This window comes from Brachycentrus maculatus, unplaced genomic scaffold (genome assembly GCF_059751285.1).
Source record: "Brachycentrus maculatus isolate JH-2025_06_01 unplaced genomic scaffold, ASM5975128v1 h1tg000372l, whole genome shotgun sequence".
In the NCBI taxonomy this organism is placed as follows: Eukaryota; Metazoa; Arthropoda; class Insecta; order Trichoptera; family Brachycentridae; genus Brachycentrus; species Brachycentrus maculatus.
Genome location: NW_028281121.1, coordinates 331,136 through 352,811, shown reverse-complemented (window position 1 = coordinate 352,811; position 21,676 = coordinate 331,136). Strand labels below are relative to the sequence as shown.

The 21,676-nt window shown below is 28.6% G+C and overlaps 1 protein-coding gene across 1 annotated transcript; it reads left to right on the top strand.

Annotated features, from left to right (window-relative positions):
• Positions 1–3,654: 3,654 nt before the first annotated feature.
• On the top strand, positions 3,655–21,245 carry LOC148303332 (pancreatic lipase-related protein 2-like). The gene is made up of 7 exons (XM_088270111.1): positions 3,655–3,964; positions 14,119–14,248; positions 15,856–16,081; positions 18,225–18,402; positions 19,060–19,251; positions 19,823–19,991; positions 20,761–21,245. Exons 1-7 carry the CDS (start codon positions 3,901–3,903, stop codon positions 20,846–20,848), a joined length of 1,047 nt encoding a protein of 348 aa, XP_088126237.1. The 5' UTR covers positions 3,655–3,900; the 3' UTR covers positions 20,849–21,245.
• The last annotated feature ends 431 nt before the right edge of the window (positions 21,246–21,676 follow it).

Below are 21,676 nucleotides of genomic sequence, written 5' to 3'. Positions count from 1 at the left end.
ATTTATGTAAAGTTTCCCAGTTATGAAATAATATTTACGCAATTTATACTACCTATTTTTATATGCAGGCAAATCATTAATATTTTACTTACATATATCAAAGTATATGAATCAGTAAAGAAATTCTGGAAAAAAAACAATAAGAGCTTTCTAATTATTCAGACAAAAATTTACATTTTGAAATATTTCAGACGGTAAGCAAATTTCCGTATCGATTAATTCTCGCTTTCTTTAGATTATGTTTAGCAATATATTTAAGAAAATTAGTAGATAAATAAAAACTTACCGAAATTAAGAGACTTAAATAATAAATAAAATTATGTCTCTTTAAATAATCGTAAATGAATTGTTTACTTGTATTAATAAAACAAGCTCTTTTTTTCAGAATTAAACTGAGGGTCTAAGGCAGCAAATATGTACCTCAGGTTTCTTATTTTTTTTTAATTCTATTGAGAATATGCATATCAATGAGAATCAATACGGTTGAAATATTTTAACGTTGGCATAGACAAAATAACCTGCTTATGTATTCTGTTCAGCAAAAATGCAAAGAATTTAAATATATTCTATTTAGAACGAGTACTTACTTGTTATATGTGAATCGCGGAGACAATATTATATAATTAGAAGATCGGGAATTAAAATAAACATACATAATACCGTTGTAAAAGATTTTTTTATTAATATCTTAAACGTAATGAAGAACTTTGAGAGTAACTTTTACCTATCAAAGAAGGGTTACTTTACATAGTAAACTTTGTTACATTTTTCGTTACACCCATAATTGACTTGTAAATATTACATGAATTTTGAAACATCTACGTTTGATATGTGACTCCACTTTTAACCAGTATCTGGCATCAGTTGGATGTTATTTTAAATTAAAAAATCTCAAGGTTGAAAATTTTATCCAAATTAAATTACAGGTTAATCGGTTCTTTTTTAACTCTTATCACAAAGCTCTTCGTATTAATTGAGACATTTAAATATATAATCAAAATAATTCCTCAAATATAAAATGCAACATTAGGCTTAAACATCTGTAGAAGAAACTATGATAGACATTTTAATTTTTTTTAAATAGAAAAATGTGTGACATATTGTTTTTTTTTACAGAAATCTACACCCGATAGTGTAGATGGCATTCCATCGTATTGAGGCTAAGTTATCTTGATCGTCAATTATGTAAAAGAAAGGTGATCGAGATAGTCCTGCGCTTTGGGTACCAGTCCAGGGTTGAATTAAATATTAGAGTAAAAAATCACTTATTTTTATTATGACCTCTAGCAAAACGCGCTAACCACTACACTACAGAAGCGATTAAAAAATATTTTAAGCGTTTAACTTATCTAACGATAACTTTTCCAATAAGTAAGTTGGATATTTTTTTTCGTTAAATCATTTAAAAAAGGAAAAGATTAATAATCGAAGTTTTCATGCCTTAATACTTCTCACGCTTCTGCGTAAACTAAAAATAGTGGCGAAGACGGGATGCATTATGTAAATATCCATCAACTGTCCATGCGGGCTAATCAAGGCAGAAACAACTCAAAATGTTAAAAGAAAATTTAAGTTCAAGATAAATAGTCCCTTAAGATCTTATACTTTTAAAGTATTTGTTATCTGAATTTTGGCCAACTGTCCGCGTGTAAATAATTCGCTTTGTGCTTCAGTTATTGTTATAATAAAAATGAAAATATTCAAAAAGCTTTAAATTACAGTTACACTTTTTAATTTAATCTAATAAGGTTATCCGAATGATAATACATTTGACGTTGTGTCATATGTGTTATGGTATACATAATATGTAATGTCACTGCCTCGTTTCGCTTCTGCCCATCTGAATGTAATTACTTTCACGGTATCAGCGTATCGAAAGTGAACGCGTTCCTACCGTAATACCGTTCTCGTCCAAGTCCGTCGGACGAATAACGTAAATATTATATATTATTATACATTGCAAACAGACGTAACTGCTTTGAATAAATGATATGTAACTGCTTTAATGACTGATATGTATGACTTAAATGAATAAATGATATGTAACTGCTTTAATGACTGATATGTATGACTTTAATGTATAAATGATATGTAACTGTTTTAATGACTGATATGTACGACTCTAATGAATAAATTACATGTAACAACTTTAATGACTGATATGTATGACTTTAATGAATAAATGATATGTAACTGCTTTAATGACTGATATGTATGACTTCGTTGTGAGCATGCCTTTGCTGTTGCGGACCGATAGCATGGAATGCTCTTCCACCAGTAGTTAGAAACTGTGAGAGTGTTTGAATCTTTAGAAAAAAAAACTGTTAACGCATTTGTTGGGTACATTATTTTTTTTACTACTTTTCCTAAATTCAATCCCAGTAAAGCGCCCTTGGGCTAGTATTTTACGAAAATGGCGCGATACGTATAAATTATCCAAAACCATTATTATTATTATTATTGTTATTATTATTATCCTATCTGTATTTACTGGTATATGAAATTTTATTTCAAATAAATATAGATACGGGTATTTATTTTTTCAAAATTTTATTTAAAATATTTTTGTAAAATATAACACTTAATTTCTTGCAAGCAACAAGAAAAATAAATCAGATCTTAGAATTCCGCTTTTAGAGATCAAAACCTTATATAACGTAAATATTTTGTCTGCATAAATAATTCTTTAATATCTCATGCCTCACCAACATTTTTTAAAAAACACTACACCTATGAACATGATTTGAGATACTAAATTCGTTTTAGTCGAAAAAAACTTGAGAATAAGTTAAGTATATTATTTTTTGTTTAAATGTTCAAATTTTCCCAACATAAAGAGTCGATATTATTTATAAATGGTTGAAATTAATTCCTGCTTTATTTTAATCTGTCATCGATTAGAAGATTAGATAGATAATTTATTTATCATATAATGTACATGTATTTATCCACTTTCGCATTATTAAGCACGTAAGACAACATACATACTCATATAAAACTAATCTCGATTTCCAGTTAGTTAAACGTGACTTTTTTGAGTTAGTAATTTAGGTATAATATTTTGTTTACAAAATTTAATTAATAAAAATTGATAAACAAATGAGTTAACCACTTTTTTTTTTAATGTAAGCGCTTTATATTTTCGTATTATTTATTGATTCGGCATTAACTTTGTGGAATGACATGTGCTTAAATAAAGATTCTCAGTCATATGCAAAGGTCAAATCATGAACAATTTAGAAAATTTAGAAATACCTACATAAAAAATTTAATTCTGATAAAATATTAAGTAATAATGTGCTTTTCCCTCATACATCACCATTATTATCTATATTACCATTAAACAAAGTACAGCCCCTAAACCCCCCCTCTTGTTATTACCCCACCCATCTCTACATATACCTGAATAATTTTTTGCACGTTAGTTTTTGTAATCACCTATTGATGAAAACATCTGTAGTTTTTGAAACAAGTAGTGTGAAATGAAATAAAACTCATTAAATGGTATAAAACAAGTGTTTAATTTAAAAAATAATATTGTATTTTTTTCCATTTATTTTTAAGGTTGTCAACACCTGAAATCCAGTTTCGTAGGCTTAACAAGAACATTCGTTTTATACATCTGCACTTCACTTTCTCGGCACAATCCACCGCAATCCGTCGCGGTCGGTTCATTCGATAACACGCCTCGAGTGAAGTTACCTGATAATATTCGGCTATACATATTTTAAAAGAAATAAACAATACCGTACAAATTTCCCTTAATTTTCATATTGCTTAATACGTGTTCTCTGTAATCACCCTTAAGGACTTATAAATTAATAATTTTAAAAAATGTTTTAAAATCAAGTGACGTTTGGTGCCAAATTATTTGTGATTGTTTTAGTAAACACGTGCACGATGGCTTTCCTAAAAAAATATTTCCTACATTTTTCTTCAGTGATTGTGCTGCTAATATTAACAGGTAATACACACTTTAATATATCGTAATACTAATTATTGTGTACAAAACATACTAAATATAAAAATGCTCTAATAAATGGTCCTACTTTTAATGACTTTTTTTAAATGTTTAGTTTAAAATAATTTTTATGTATTTTTATACCTCATAAAAATATTAACAATGCAGGAGATTACAATTTCGGTGAATAGATGGTTGGCGCTAAACATGTTTTTTTTTACATAAAATAGAATAAGATCCAAATTATTAAAAGAAGGGAATGTGTACACATATCGCATCACTATAATTTCATTAAAAATTCAACCCTTATTCTCCAATAATACTCACGATCTCAAAATTTTATCTCGTTCAGTTCCAATATACTCACTTGGAATAACGATGTCGGTTTATGTACAAATTTTCACGTACAACTTGCGCACGCACCCACATAGTTTGAAGGTGTCCTAATTTCCTCTAATTTTCACATTCCGTGATTTAGTGACGTAAGAATAATAAACAAGCTCAGTGAAATATGCACAACAAATCAACAGTATTAATATGCTGCATATTGGTGGTTTATTTTCTGCCGTAACATGAATATCCAGTTTTCATTTTGTCTTGATAATTTTTAGATTCTTGTACCAGGAATAATGAAAATAGAATGTAAAAAAACCCTTAAATAGCGGAAGCAGATTTTAACTGGATGAGGGTATGGAAAAAGAGATATTACCGGCATAATTTTTGTTTATATGTAGATTTCGTCACTAGGTCAAATAATAACAGGATTTGTGGATACAGATAATAACCAGTTAGGGTAAAAGCTAATATCCTTAAAGCTTTATTTATGTTTCGAAATATTCATTAAACATTCAATAAAGCTATGTAGATCTTAACTAAATGAATGAAACCTTTTAGATAAACTTAAAATAATAGAGTTTTTATTTTTATAACCCTTAATGGGGTATAGTGCTGCGTACAGGAACAACCTTACGTCAATTTGTCGCCAGTTATAAGGGTAAGGTAGTCAGTTTGGCATTCTAGATCCTACACTGGATATGGGAGTGGAATATATTTGAGATGATTCAGATAGCAGTAGTGAAGGAGCTAAGAGCGAAGGATATTCCTGCTACATGGGAAAGGAAATGAAAGAAAAATGTTACTTGTATCTCAAGATAGATGAAGAAGAATATTAAAGTTTGTGTATTTATAGGGCTTATTTATGCTGTTTCCATAATAAAAAAATTCATTAATTGATTCAGCAGTCGCTTTGTAATAAAATCTGTCCTTTTTTCATATGAGTTTTACTTTTTAAATACCATTATTTCTTAAAATCTATTGTGACACGTGTTTAGATGCACTCCGCATCATTTTCAAACACCGTATGTAAAGCTAATTCTAAATTTCTTCAACGTCCTAAGGACATCACAATAGATTTTAAGAAATAGTGGTATTTACTAAGTAAAACTTAAATTAAAAATTGACTGATTTTACCTCGATGTGCCTGCCGAATCAATTATTGAAATAAATTTTATTATGGAAGTGGATTATTAATATATATAAGCAAGGTAAATTCCTCAGAATATTACAGCCAAACAACTTTTCAATCCCCATTCAAAGTCTGCTGATAATTTGTCTCATTCCTCATCTCGAAATAACTTCATAAATAATATGTTACTCGAAGGATTTCTCAAAGTGTCTCAAGGCTGGCTGTTAATTGCAGACAAGGCACCTTAGATCACACAAAGTATTCTGTCTTACTCCATGGGTCATTGTATGTACGTACCACACATAGGTATATCCAAAGGAAGTCTATGTTTTCTAAGTACAAGGTAATCAACTGATATTTATATACACATTAAACCACGAACTGTGAAACTTATTTGAAAAAAATAGAAAGATATTATTTTTAATGATTTAAAACATTTATATTACAACAGATTGAAGTATTACTTACAATTACTACTTCTACTAACATTCTATAACAGGCAGAGAGGATGGAACGCCACACTCTTCTGTCCTGACATACACTCCTCGCTTCCTTTGCATCCATACATCTAATCATACATGCTCTCCGATTACGCAGACTCTTGGCACCACCAGATTTTAGGTTCTGATTGATCTGATCGTGCCAAGTCTTTTTCAGCCGTCCTCGTTCTGTTATCCCACTCAAATTCGCCACATATATTTTCTTAGTCATTTTCTTGATATCCATTCGCTCCGCACAAACTATTATGTACTTTGTACTTGCAAATATGTTTTGATCGAGAAAATAAATTTCATAATTAAAATAAAAATAAACATTCTACATACCTGTAGATATTCTAATTAGATTAATTATTATTATTAAGCTTCACTTATTAGTATCTTGAAGGTATCAAATCTGTATAATCTTTGTTGACCTTACAATTTTCGATAAGCATGAAACTTTATCAATATCCTGGGATTTACCTACTTATTATTTGAAAATATCATATACTTAATGTGAAAACAAGTAATCTATTCCAACTCTAAAGTTACGCGCTAATTACTAGATTAGTTTTGTATTCCAGATTACTTTAAGTAGAAAGGTAAAGTAAAAAAAATCGAAAAAAAGTAAAGTAAAAGTTAACTACACTACCAGGTTAAGGCGTTATATTTTTATGGGAATACTACCCCAGACAATTATATTGGTCCCCATCATAAAATAGAGACTCCGCACGTGATACCTTGGTTTTATGTATTTATTGACCAAACACGATATCAAATCAAAGTATAAATATATAAAATAAAGGCAACAACGATTGACAAATTCAGGTGAAAATATATGACGAAGATTTGTGAGATTCTATGTGATTGTAATTACAATAATTAGAATCAAATTTTATTATTAAACTAAACAAAAATTTGAAATCAAATAGTTTTTTTTGTGTCTATGAATATTTTTTTCTGACCAAATACAAAATGTAAAATAACATGCATTTTGTAATATGAAACAAACACATGGTCGTTTCAATAATTATTTTGACAGATACGTGGAATTACAAAATCTTTCAAAAATATCTCAATGCTTACCATAATACAAATACACCTTGCGTAATTATTAAACGTCCATATTTGCATTGACCTGAGTGTTGAAAATGGTTTTCGCAGCTTTTGTTAAGTAAGATAATGTGGAATTTTCATAATATTACGCTGAAAAGATATTTGCATTTTTATTTTCTATGTTATTCATTTACATGTAAATAATACAAATGTAATGCTAACATTTTAAATATTGGTGTCACTGAATTTTTATAATTTATTACAATATATTTATGTTATTTTAAACACTCGTTTTATGATTATTCATAATTATTAGTAACGTTACATCGTAAAAAGTCATATCGTCTCTCATTTTAATATATATATATATATATATATATATATATATATATATATATATATATATATATATATATATATATATATATATATATATATATATATATATATATATATATATATATATATATATATATATATATATATATATATATATATATATATATATATATATATATATATATATATATATATATATATATATATATATATACAGTGGGTGGCCATATTATTAGGGACACTTCGAATTTCCTGTAATTTTCATTATTAAATTAATTTAATGAGCAAATAATTTGGTTTTTTGAATATTTTTTTATTGATTGGGGTGCTTTATTTAGAATTTAGAAACTTTATCATCATGGATTTAATCATACCAATTTATTTTTATCATAATAAGTGATTATTCAACAATTTCGAAAAAATCTTAATTTTAGTAATAACACCCTTTGCTGCGATTACAACCTCCAAACGTCAGGGCATACTTTTTAATGCAGATTTTTGCATTGTGCCAGAGATTAGGGTTATTATGCCATACTCTGATAAGAGTTTCTATCATTTGCCGCATAGTGGTGATGACTTTTTTAGCAATCTCACGTTTCGTTAGTTCCCAAAGGTTTTCAATGGGGTTCATATCCAGCTAATTCCCCGGGTAAGGCAAAATACAGAGGTTTTTTTTAGCCAGAAATGTGATAACACTCTTGGTTTTATGACACAATACCGAGTCATGCATTAACACATACTTTTCATCGCCAGGGAACCATTCTTGAGCCTCGGCTGGAGTCGACTTTTCAGTACTCGCTGGTACTATTCTTGCCTCATGGTCCCTTCCATGATAAAGAGGCATCCCATACCCTTAAATGAGATTACGGACCACAACATTATGCTAACAGGGTATTTTTAACTATCTCCACAAGGCAGTCTGGGTGGAATTTTTCTCCTGGGCCACGTCGGAAAAATGAAGTTTTTCCCACCAAAATTTTTAATGTTTACTCGTCCAAGAAGCAGACCTGTAATGTATTACCATAATTTAAAAAATACATATATTTTTTATCTTCTTAATTTATTATACGAATACAAGCCATAAATATTCGAATCTAGTCCAAAACAGTAACATTCCGGTGTGATTTGGCCCATAGGAGTCGTTTTTTCTTCATGCCTCAGTCAGGCGTAGTTTTTTGGTTGGACGTCGACCCATTAGATTTACTTCAACTAACCGTCTCTGAACTGTCCTTTTGGATACGTTGATTCCTTCATCGTTTATCAACCGAAATCAACAACAATTAGACAATCAACAGACTTTTTACGATTTTGGAAATAGATGTCCCTGATTTTATGGGCACCACGCGGAGTTGTGATGCTTTTTCTGCCTTTTTTTCCGACGCGGACTGATTCTAGACGCAGGTTTTTATCAATTTTTCTTTAAATCCGATAGACTCCTGACTTCGAAACATCTGTAAGTGCTGCTATTTCTCTCTGAAAATATGTGGAATGAAGTAGTAAAGTTATAACTTCCCTATATTTTCTCGGAGATATGTTTGAAGACTTGCCCATACTTAAATTGAGAATATTATGGTTCAGTTCAAACTAAATTGAATTTTATTTAAAAATTCATTGAAATTAACTTATCGAATTAGTAAAACTAATAAATTATTAAACAACACTTACGTTTTTATAGTCTTGAACTCAAAAAACTTACAGAAAAATGGTTTAAAAAAATATTAACTGAGCTCACACCAATATCATTTTTCACTAATCAACATCCAAATGAAAAAAAAAATACTTTTTTGATATTTCACAGTATTGATACATCTTCAAAACAATAATTATGATACCAGCAACAAAAATACATAAGAAAAAATAATTAAAACTTATTCATTTGACCAAAAAATTCATTTAAACTTGAAAATTACAAAAAAGTACAAGTGTCCGTAATAATTTGGCCACCCACTGTATATATATATAATAAATATATATATATATATATATATATATATATATATATATATATATATATATATATATATATATATATATATATATATATATATATATATATATATATATATATATATATATATATATATATATATATATATATATATATATATATATATATATATATATATATATATATATATATATATATATATATATATATATATATATATTCCATCATTTCACAGCTAATTTTCCTGTATGTCACATTTTAAATATTATAGTTAAATAAATAAATAAATATTTAAGTATGACAAAATATTTCAGATGAATAATAATAAAATATTTAGAATGAAAGCATATACTTAGTACAGGTTGGTTAAGACAAACACTTTCTTTATCAAAACACACCAATCATACCAAAATGAAAGTGATTCCTTTATGTAAAAAAAATCAAAACAATGAAATAAATCCACACAACCAATTCGTTTATTCGTATAATCATTCACCGTCTCTCTATACATTGTATGTTTAATTCTAGTTAAGTACGTTCACGCTACAATAACCAATATTAAGTACAACAACAATAATTAAGTAACATTCGATCCAGATAAGGTAAATGAAAAGAACAAAAATTAAAATAATAAAATAAGCACAAGAAATTCAAAATAGAAAGCAAATAACATGTGTAAATTACCCATCCTCTCTATTTTGTCTGCGTTATTTATATGAACATCAAAATCACAATTCGCTTAAACAAAATAAAATAAAACATTCATTTTATAAATATAATTCACTACTTTACTATTAATGTATGCTTACCCTATTTGTTTGAATAAAAAATTATGCCATGGCATGTCGTGTATTTATCTTGTTTTCACGGACGAGTAAATATGGAAAATCATCAATTTAAGAAGCGCAAGGTTTGACCCTCAGAGACATGACCGCACGTAAAACCTTCGATTTAACAATCATTAAATACACGCCAGTAGTAAAATTATAACTACGCTTTTCTTAGAATGGTCATTAAATAAAAGCAATCGTTAAAAACAAACGTAAATTAAATATTTATTATCATTTTCATACATCAAACCTAGCCACGAACTCAATTTTTTTTGTTCACTTGAATCCTTTAAATACATAGTAAACATTAAGAAATACATAAACCTGTATGGGTTTAGTAAAATGTGATTAATATTTGTTATTCACATTAAGAATTCTAACTATTTCTTGTTATTTATGTTGACATCGATAGCTTTTTGTTGAGCTTTCCGTATAATTTTCAAATGTTTATAATCAATTCACTGTTAGTGTCATTAAAACCGTTAAAAAAGCATCAAAGTTTATAATTTATGGTGCATTTGTAAAATTGTAAGGATCATGCATATTATATTACAGAATAGGGTGTAATAATAATAGGATTCTTGCAGACTGTTAAAGATACTCTTACTGATATTCTAGACCATCTTTTGTTCTTTAAAAAAATGTTTAAATATATTTTTTTCAATAAAATCTTATACTACGTAACATATATCACGTTACCTCAGTCTTTCATTGTATACAAAACCATAATATAACTAACATTCGAGCAGGAAATTGCTTCGAAACTTATAATATACCTTACGCATCATTTTATAACTATGAAATGACGTAGAAAGTTATGGACCTCTGGAGAAAGTATGAATCATATTACATATAATAAAAGTGATGTAGTATGAATGAATTATGAAATATATGTGCAATATTGTGATAGATAAAAATAAAATAGAATAGTCAAGGAATTGACATTTGAAAATCAGCCGTGAAAATCGTGATATGGGTATGTTTTTATTACTCATAAAATAAACATCTTTCACTCTTTCACTTTTCTTTTTTACCCAGCGATAAAAGGTTTTATTTTTTTAAAGTTCCAAACATTCTAATGATGCTGAAAAAGATTTTTTAAAAAAGGTAATTATTCTTAATTGAGTTAATAAGTCTTCATTTCATAATGCAAAACAATATTGCAGTGGCATTTATAATAAACGTAAGTAGGTACTTAATTAAATGTATAAAAATAATATATATACCAGGAAAAAAATTATTATAACGCCGCTTGCTCCCTGGGGTAGGCAGTGGGACTAGAACGCCACACCAATCTGTCTTTACAAACAATCTTCGCCTCTTCGCATTCATGCATCTCCCCATACATAATCACCGATATTCTACTCCTGACCTGACCACTTTCAAGTATTTAAAATACTTAATTGTACCAAGTTTTCCTCGACCTTGTTTTACTGTTCTTTCTTCACTCATTTCTTCACTTTAAACCATCTCAACACACCTTTCTTAATTTTATCGATAATACTTATCTCAGCCTTTTCCTAAGGTGAAAATTTTAAGCTATCCGCAATCAAAAAGCCATAGCTTTGCATATTGGTCAGGCTTAGTTTAATAGTGGTCACTCGATTTCTTAACATGTAATAAAACAGAGTCAATTAATGGAGGAAATTATTTCCAACAGTTACTACGAAATGTAAATTTCTACTACGTAATAATCTAATATTCCACCGTAATATGAGAATATACGTATGTAGGTTAATTTCATCTTTGCCATGACTACTTTGTTATAATTTTTACCTAATGAGTTTTTACTGTATTATGACATAGTATACCTATTACGCATACTAATTATAATACTTTTTTTGTTAAACAGTAAGGTATTTAAAGAAAATAATAGGCAGTTTTTTTTCGTTTTATGTTCATACTTGTACTTTTTTTTAAACAACTGACTTTCACTATATTATAAAAAAATATGTAAATATTTCTAATGGAAGTTTTATACAAAATCGCTTACTATGAGAAAATCATTGAATAAATTAAATACTTAATTTTTATTTTTGCTTTCGTTTAGTTAGATTATTGATACTCTAAATCTAGATTTTTGAGATTTCGATCCTGTTGAGTTAACCACCATATTTAAAAAAAAAAAAATATATATATATATATAATATATATATATATATATATATATATATATATATATATATATATATATATATATATATATATATATATATATATATATATATATATATATATATATATATAAGGATATCAGTGGTGTTAAAAAAATTAAGTAAATGTCATTTTTATAAGGCCTAAAAGGAAGTGATAAAATTTCAATACTCTTACTACAGGAACGACTTAATTTAAATTATAAAATTTATTTGCTTTTACGCTACAAAACGTCTGTATTTGAAAAGTTACAGTTTTAATGGAAATCAATTTAACAGGATGCATCTGCGTAATATTTTAATACGACGAATATTTAGCCATCCATTTCTGAGTGAAAATATATATTTTTGAAATTCATCTGAAAGATAAGCTATAAATGAAAAAAAAAACAGTTTCATTGCAGGTAGTATTTTATTTCATCATCCATTTCCTCTGTATGCGAATAGGAGTCGGAAAAATACACTTTCGATATACTGATACTTCTTTAACGAACTTAATATGACTTCATCGAATTCAAAGTAACAAGCTTATATAGCCTTATGAAAACCTAATTATTTTTTATGTAGTTTCCTCTAAAATTATTTACGTTCATTAAAAATAAGTGTATAAGAATCCGCGTGTCAATTTGTCGCGCGGATTATAAGATAATTTTAATTATTGGATGGAAGCGTCAAATTATTTTTTTCCATGACCCCTTTTGTTTTATTCATTCTTGACATAAGAAATTTTACAAGAAATATAGTTCCACACACTGCAATTAAGAATAACTTAAGATATTTCGGAGTAGTAAATTTTGAGTGCTAAATCGCGAGGCAAAGTTGGTTAAAGAATATCCAAACGCTCCTTACAATTACTGACAAATATATATTCTATGGTTATTATTTTGAGCCCATTACATAGATACAATTAAAACGAGACGAGTTTCCAAATTTAAAATAACAATTAAACACAAACATTTTTTTTAGATTACTAACCGTCAGTAAATAAATACTTTATAATGTTTCTAATGAGTTAATTAAACGGATCGGGGAGCAGTACGGAATGTTTAAAAAATTAAAGCACATCTATCTACATCCAAACACAAAGCAAAATAATGATATTTTGTAAAATGGCCATAAAAATTATTATTTCATATTATATTATTTATAATATTAATAATAATATTATAAATAATATAATATTATTAACTGATCTAAATGTTAGACACTAAACGAAAAAAATAATGCGAGATTTTTAAAGATCCTTAAAGCGATGGTGGTCATTTTTTTTAAATTTTGTGCATCTGCGAAAATTCTAGTGCATATTAAACTTTATACAAGCAAAGCTTCGGACACTGAATAAGAATGACAAATTCATTATTTTGTTTAAACATCCGACATTGTTTTGAGATGATCATGATTTTTTTTCCATCAAATCTTCATATCAAGGACAAAATAGTCAATCAATTTTTTTTTAAATTACACACATGAATTATTATTAATTGGGTTTTATGACGTTTTTAAACTAAGGTGTGGTTTTATCAACTTAATTATTATAAGTATATTAGATTTGTTTCATTTTTTATCATAGTTATGTTAAGTGTTTTAAATATTCACAAATCCAGAAGGATATTTTACATTCTGATTTCACGAATTGATCATAAAGCTTATATTCTACAAAACTAAATTCATAAATCATTTTTGTTTCAAAAATATTTTTCGGGTTTTGATACTAAAGATCACAATAGCAACTTTTCATATAAGTATGTAAAAAAAAAACAAAAATAAATAAAATATAGACACCATACATAATTTCCAATTGGGACAGTAGAAATCGTTCTTGACCTCATTCATTAATATTTAATATACTGTAATTCTAATGTTCATTTTCCTTTTATATTTTTTCAGAAATATGTTGTCAAGAAGACGACCAACCGAAAAGGCCGGAAAATGTTCGAGATCTGTTCAACACGACATCTTGCTTAAATCCTCCATACAGATGTCCTCATCCTAGGATACAGTTCTTCTTGTATACAAGGTAAAACATACAAAATTGACAATCAAACAAAAATTGACAAAAACATTACTATAGAAGACAAAGCATTTAACATCACATTTTAATTGAATATGTAAATATTGTGATATATTATATATGAAATAGGTACATTTTTTTAGTATATGTTTTACTTGGTAAATACCATGATATTTACAGAGTAAAACTTAAATTAAAATGGATAGATATTACTACAAAGTGACTGCCAAATCAATTAATGAAAGAAAATGAAGTCGGGCTATTTACAGGGCAATTAAAATATGTATACCTACATACGAGTTCCGAAAATTTTAGAAGTGTGGTTGTCGATCATGAGTAGAATGGTGAATGTTGCACGTGTATAAAGAGGAATCAATTAAACTAGCCTATAACAGGTCGTAAGCCCTGTGAATACCCCGACATCCGTTTTCTTCTTCATATATGTTAAATGTTAATTTAAATATTGTTTTGTCTGAATAACTGTATGATATCAAATAAAAAGTAATGATGTATCTTATACCCTCGTGATTTAAAATAATACAGAGTATACGTTACTCGCAATGGATTGAAATATTTCAAAATTTACTAGTTATGGAAATTATTTGCAGTTCTTTTCAGAAAGTTAAAATAAACATTTATGGAAATATTTTGAACCGGTTTTCAAGGCTCTTCATTAAAAAATAACAGTCTTATCTTGCACAATTTTCTCTAATAGGTAATCAACTATTCTATACTATTATTTTTTTGTATCTGATTTTGTTATCGGCAAATAAACACAAGTCATCAAACTAACAATCGAGTTGCATTTACAAATTAATTGAATGTTATTGAGTGATTAACCGTCATTCAATTACAAGGGAAAGTCATTGCCTTGTGAATAGATTACTGCTTTATATTCATTTTTTAGATTGTTAGTTATATTTATTTATTATGAGAAAACACAGTTATTCAACCAGTTGCGTGACATATTCATATTTCACGTTGTAATTTAATACAAAAATAAATCTGACCTACTTATATAAAATACAGTAAACATAAAGGGTTTGTTTGCATTTATTGTATAGGCGTAGCCATTTAAAATATTTTTATTGAAATTGTTAGATACAATTTTTATTGTATTTGTTAGTTGTTAATTAGTTAAAAACACATCAAAAACTATAATTAATCATTTTATTTCCGATTATTACGTTTGTACATATGTTTATCCATAATTATATGTATGCATGCATGCCTATATTAAAATATATTTAATTTCAATTCATTAGATTTTTAGTTAAATTTTGTTTCTTTTATACATTTAAGTAACCATTGTATTTTATTCTTTCATTTAATTTTATTTAATGTATATGACATATGAACCATAGAGGCTTTCACGTTTCATCTCAAAGTTTGGAATAAAAATAAATAGATAAATAAAAAGACAAGGGAGCTGTACCATTAAAAAGTATATATATATTCTTCCGATATTAAGGGATCGATCAACCCAATGAAGAATGCAATATATTATTAGACGTATAAACTAAAATAAGGCCAGGTTATTTCATATTCAGAACCCTTTAAAGTTTATTTGTCACAATCTAACGCTGTAATTCATATTTTTTCTCTTTCTTTAGGAAAACGCAGGAACTTGGACAGCTTATTGATGTGACCGATACAAAATCATTATTCAAATCAAATTTCAACCCCAGCCATCCCGTTAAGATAGTAATTCATGGTTTCGGAGGGGGTAGGAACTTAGCACCCAGCACGGATATGAGGAAGGCATATTTTACCAGAGGAAACTACAACATCTTTATCGTGGACTTCGGAACACTGGTCAAGGAACCTTGTCTAAGTCAGGTAAAGCTCTTCCTTATAAAGGATTGCACAGACGTTGTAATGTAATATTTGTTGAAAAATAACAGTTAATACTGAGAATATAACTAGTTTATAATGAACAGGATTCTAAAATTTATGTAGATATATAAGATACTAATATTTGTCAGCCCCCATTGTGATTATTACATTTGGAAACCTTGCTAGAGGTCCCAGGTTCGATTCCTAGATGGGTCAAAATAAATGTAAGTGTATAAGATTTATCATGAAACTTATCAATAAACCCTGGACTGGTACCTGAAACGTAGGGTTGATCACCTTGTCATCATATAATTAATGATCAGCTTAACGTTGCATTAACTTCATGCTATGCCTTATGCACCATTTGGTGCGGATAAGGGCAAGAAGAAGAATATTTATTTTTGGAGAAGAATATTTATTTTTTCACTTCAAATTTATGTAAACTGTTGAATAAATTAAGTAAGTAGCCAATTTCATGTACATTAAATAAAGCCTAAATGTGTAGGGATATTCTTGTACTCAAATATTTCTTCATATTTTTACAATACATTTGAGTACACTTTTTTCATATTTTAATAATAAATAATACAATGTAAATGTATAAGTCTCTTGAGAACACTAGAAATCGACATCTTCGAATTGGGTGAGAATAATTGAAATGAAGAACTTGTATAAGTTCAATGTTCTAGTTGTCACTACAGTTATTGATCTTTAAGTCTAAAAAATAACCTTGCAATTTGACAGGGTTAAATTAAATGATATACAATTGACATTCGTTTCGTTTATGGCTGATTTATATTTATTGTGCAATTAGTATTTTTAACATTATTCAACTTTATTTATTTGTCTTCATTTTTGAGGGGTTTAAGTAATTTGATGCAATAGTGTCGAAGAAAAAAAGATTTTGCAAGAAAAGCACAATAGAAAATTGAAATACAGTGAATAGAATAAATTAAAATCTAAAATTGTCGATACACTTACACCCTCCAAAAATCGTACTATATATAACATTCCTCGAGAAAATTTCTAAAGTTTTATCATAAGGGTTAAGAAGTGGCGTTTTATTGAAATTTTTTTTCTTCTTTTAATACATTACTTATCTAAATTATAACTATTACAAAAAAGATATTTACCAATTACTAGCCATTGCTGTAATTCATACTCGCATTTGAGTGCTAAGGAACATACAATATTTTTTTTATATTAAAAAATAATACATGTTTAAATTATTTGGATATTCCTGAATGACATTTACAGATGTCCTAGTATGTCAAATAATTAAAAAAAGAAGCTCTCATAAATTTTGTGAAAATTTTTGCTATCTCACTTATTTCAACCATAGAAGTTGTAGACAAAGTTTTTTTTCGAATAATGCAGTTGATGTATTCAATTCGACGCATATATGTACATATATGTTTTAACTTTGAGTAATGTTGTTATCAATCTTGGATGGAATGGTGAATTTTATACACCATATAATGTGATCACTTAAAATCAGATAATGATAAGTTATAAGTTGTGTACACGCTCAGACTTTTATATTCCTATAACAATAGTCTTCTTTGACAAATTGACAAACCAACTATCGCACCTATTCTCCGCAGGGGAAGACAGAGAGAAAAGAATGTCACACTTCTCTCTCTTTGCAAACATTCCTCACCTCGTCCACATTCATGCATCTCCACATATATACCCGCCAATTATTTCGACTCCTGACCCGACCGCTTTCAAGTATTTAACATACCTAATTGCGTCAAGTTTTCAGCTTCTTTTTCTAACTACATTCGCCTCATAAACTTGCTTTACTATCCTTTCTTCACTCATGTGATTCACGTACCAAACCATTTAAACACATCTTTCTTAACTGTATCCATAATGCTGATCTCAGTCTTGCATTCTTTCCTTATTTCACCATTCAAACATCTATCATACATTGCTTATACTCATATTCGTCTGAGGGATCGCATTTTGACGGCATTCAATCGACTTTCCATTCTTCACTTCCATACATTAGGGTTGAAACCAGTAGGTTCAACGTTGTGTCGTCTTTTTCTATAATTTATTTTTCGCAAAGAATTAACTTAAAACAATTAAACTGGAATAAAGTAATGTTAATATACTAAATTTGAAGTTAACTTGCCACTAGATAGCATGGGCCCCACGATTCTGCAGTCAGTGTATCGCTCAGCTGGTAGAATACCTGCAGTTCCACCCCCGTGGAGTTCCTCCAGACAGGCTGCACCTGATTGGGTACAGCGTGGGAGCGCATATTGCTGGACTTGTATCCAACCACTTGCTGGAAGGAAAACTTGGCAGGATTACTGGTATGTCATTATACTATATTTTTTCAAGGCAAATGAAAATTGTAAACACATTCGACATGTTTTAAATTATAGTTAGTATATAGCCCGTTGTGATTCCTTGGTTAGTTTTGGGGAGCCAAGGTTTTTTAGTTCGAGCCATATAAAACATACATTTTTTGTCAAATCCCCAAAGACTACATTGATTTCTTTTTAAATTCACAGGCAGGCGCTGTGGCATAGTTGGGAAGACGGTCGACTGCGAAACTTGCATTGCGGGTTCGATTCCCGACAAATTCAAAATGAAAACAATAAATTAATATTTTCAATTTGTCTGGGTGTTTGTAATGTATCTTTTAAATCTACCTTCCTTATTCTTACTTTCCTACCTGTAGGTAAGCTTTTAAAATAGAGGCTTTGCGGTTTATTCCTTTTAAATAAATATATGTATGAGATGTATGTATTTGGAAGAGGCGAAGAAAGATTGCAAAGACAGAGTGGTATGGCATTCCATTCTCTCTCCATAACCACTACAGGGTAGCGCTGTAATGGTTAGTTGGTTTAAAAAGAAAACAATAATGTCAAAATTTATTGATAATTATGAAAAATTTTCGGCTAATTTAACGCATTAAATGAAAAATTAGATAACTCTGGATTAAAAACCCATGTTTATTTTTACAGGACTGGATCCAACCATAGTGTTTTACATGGGCAATAATAGGTCCAGAGATTTAGACCCTACTGACGCACATTTTGTGGATGTTTTACACACTGGGGCTGGAATTTTGGGACAGTGGGGACCCAATGGACACGCAGATTTCTACTTGAATGGTGGTACAAGTCAACCTGGATGTGCCCACGACACCATATTTAGTATGTATTATAATACTTATCAAGTTTAATCTAGATGACAATAAACAAATTTCTTTCATCACAACTATATTGGCACAAAATTACTATAAATAAATTCAAAATGTCCAAACTAATAAATTCTTTGATTATCTAATTTAAGTCTCTACAGCATATTATCATAAAAAAAAACAAACAAGTACTGGAATAACAAAACTAGTAAATTTGTTATTATTTAAAACAGGTGTAATTTGGTGATAATCTGTAAATCTTAATGAATAATTACATAAAAAAAATTAATAACTCATCGGATTGATGTAGTGCAAATAGTAACTACACATTTCAGATGAGTTAATTGTTATAAGAATATCTTTGAAAATATTAAAATAAAAAACTAATTATTTCTGACACCTATCGGATTTTTCATAAACGTAGGTGATGAAGGTGGAAATCTTTGATAAATATATGTATGGCCACTTGCATCATGTATCTGAACCATTTTAAACAAGCTTTCGTTTTTAAACAATAGATGACACTACAAAAGCGGCCTTGAAAAAACACTTTTATTTCATTTAAATAAACGTTTCATTTTCAGAAACCTTATCATGTGACCACACAAAAGTAACACCATACTTTATCGAGTCCATCAATAGTCCCGACGGATTCTGGGCAGGCCCATGCCCTAGTCTCATATCTTATTTGATCGGTTGGTGTGAACCGAGAGATACTGAATATGTATTAATGGGAGAACATGTCAGTCAAGAGTAAGTACTGTACTTTTAGCATTGAAAAACATTGACTATTTCTAAGACAACATCCCAAAAAAGGCATGCATTGTGTAAGGCTTGCATCAGTTCCTAAGATGAGAAGAAAAAGGTTTGTGCGTGTATTTTATTTTGTTGCCAAAGGATTTTTTTGTTACTTTGGGTGAATAAGATATCCATAGTCTAATTACTGAATATGTTCCAAAAAGAGAACATGTGAGTCAAGGGTAAGTATTGTATTTTTAATGTTGATAGAATTATCTTATTATCTATGACAACATAATAATAAATGGCATGCTTTTTTTAAAGCTTGTATCTAGTCCTGAGTAATGTTGTTAAGAAAAATGTTTGTGAGCTTTGTATTTTATTTTGTCGCTGAAGGAAAGAAATTAATGTTATATTCCATAGCCTCGGTTAAAATACAAAAAACCAAGCACCTTAATATTTTTTGTAAAAATATGATTTCCAATGTCATAGATACTGAATATGTAGTAATAGGAGAACATGTCAGTAAAGAGAATGTATTGTATTTTAAGCGTTGAAAAATATTAACTTACTATCTAAGGCATCATCATACAAATTGCCGTGCATTGTATGACTTTTGTTTTTTTTTTTGTTCCGGATGCGTAAAATTTCCAATTATTTCTTACAGAGAATCCAAGGAAGCCGGTGTTTTATTTAAAGCGTTTTATGTTATTTAAACGCAATTAGATAAATATTTTAAGAACCTTTTATAATCAATTGTTATAAGTTTGCTATTTATTTTTAGGGCTCATGGAATTTACTATGTTTCAACAAATGCAAAACCTCCATATGCAAAAGGTTTTCCCGGAAAAAAAGCAGGCGAAAAACGATGAGAGAAATTAAGGGCCTAAATATATGATTAATACCCAATACGTTATATTAAATAAAATGTTCGTAAATAATACAAATTAATATTAAATTGTGATAACTTAGATTTAAGGAAGACTTAATTCAAGTCAGGGCCTTTTATTTTCAGCAAGTATGAAATATTAATTTTAAGCACATGTAAGATAAACCAATGTACATAAGTCCTAAATTATTTTGTATATACCTAAAAGATTTTCTGAGTTTAAAGTAAATGTACCAATATAATTTTAATTTTACACATGTTACCATTATTTTAAGTGTATTTTATTGTATATTCATGTAAAATATTGACTTAAATATTATCCTGAATAGGTTAAATATTACAAATTATTATTATTATTTCTTTTATTAAAAATGATAAACGTTTAACATAATACTCCTTTTTTTTTGTTCTTTCATGAATTGGCATGAATGTCATTGTACTGTATATATGTTTAAAACTCATCTATAATAATAATAATAAAACCCTTATCCTCACCCCAATGGTGCACAGGGCACTGCGTCATATAAACGCAGTGTTATCTTGATTGTTTACACATGAAGGAAAGGTGATCAGCCCTCCGCTTCAGGTACCAGTCCAGGGTAATATGAATAAATATTACAATGAAAAAATCACTAATATTTATTTGACTCCCCTGGGAATCGAACCCGGGACCTCCAGAACGGTATCCGAGCGTGCTGACCATTACACTACGGAGGCGGACATCTCTCATCTATCAAAACTCATCTATAAAAAACGAAAATGAATTATTGGCGCTAAAATAAAGTTAATAAAATAAGCTTTATTCCAAAAT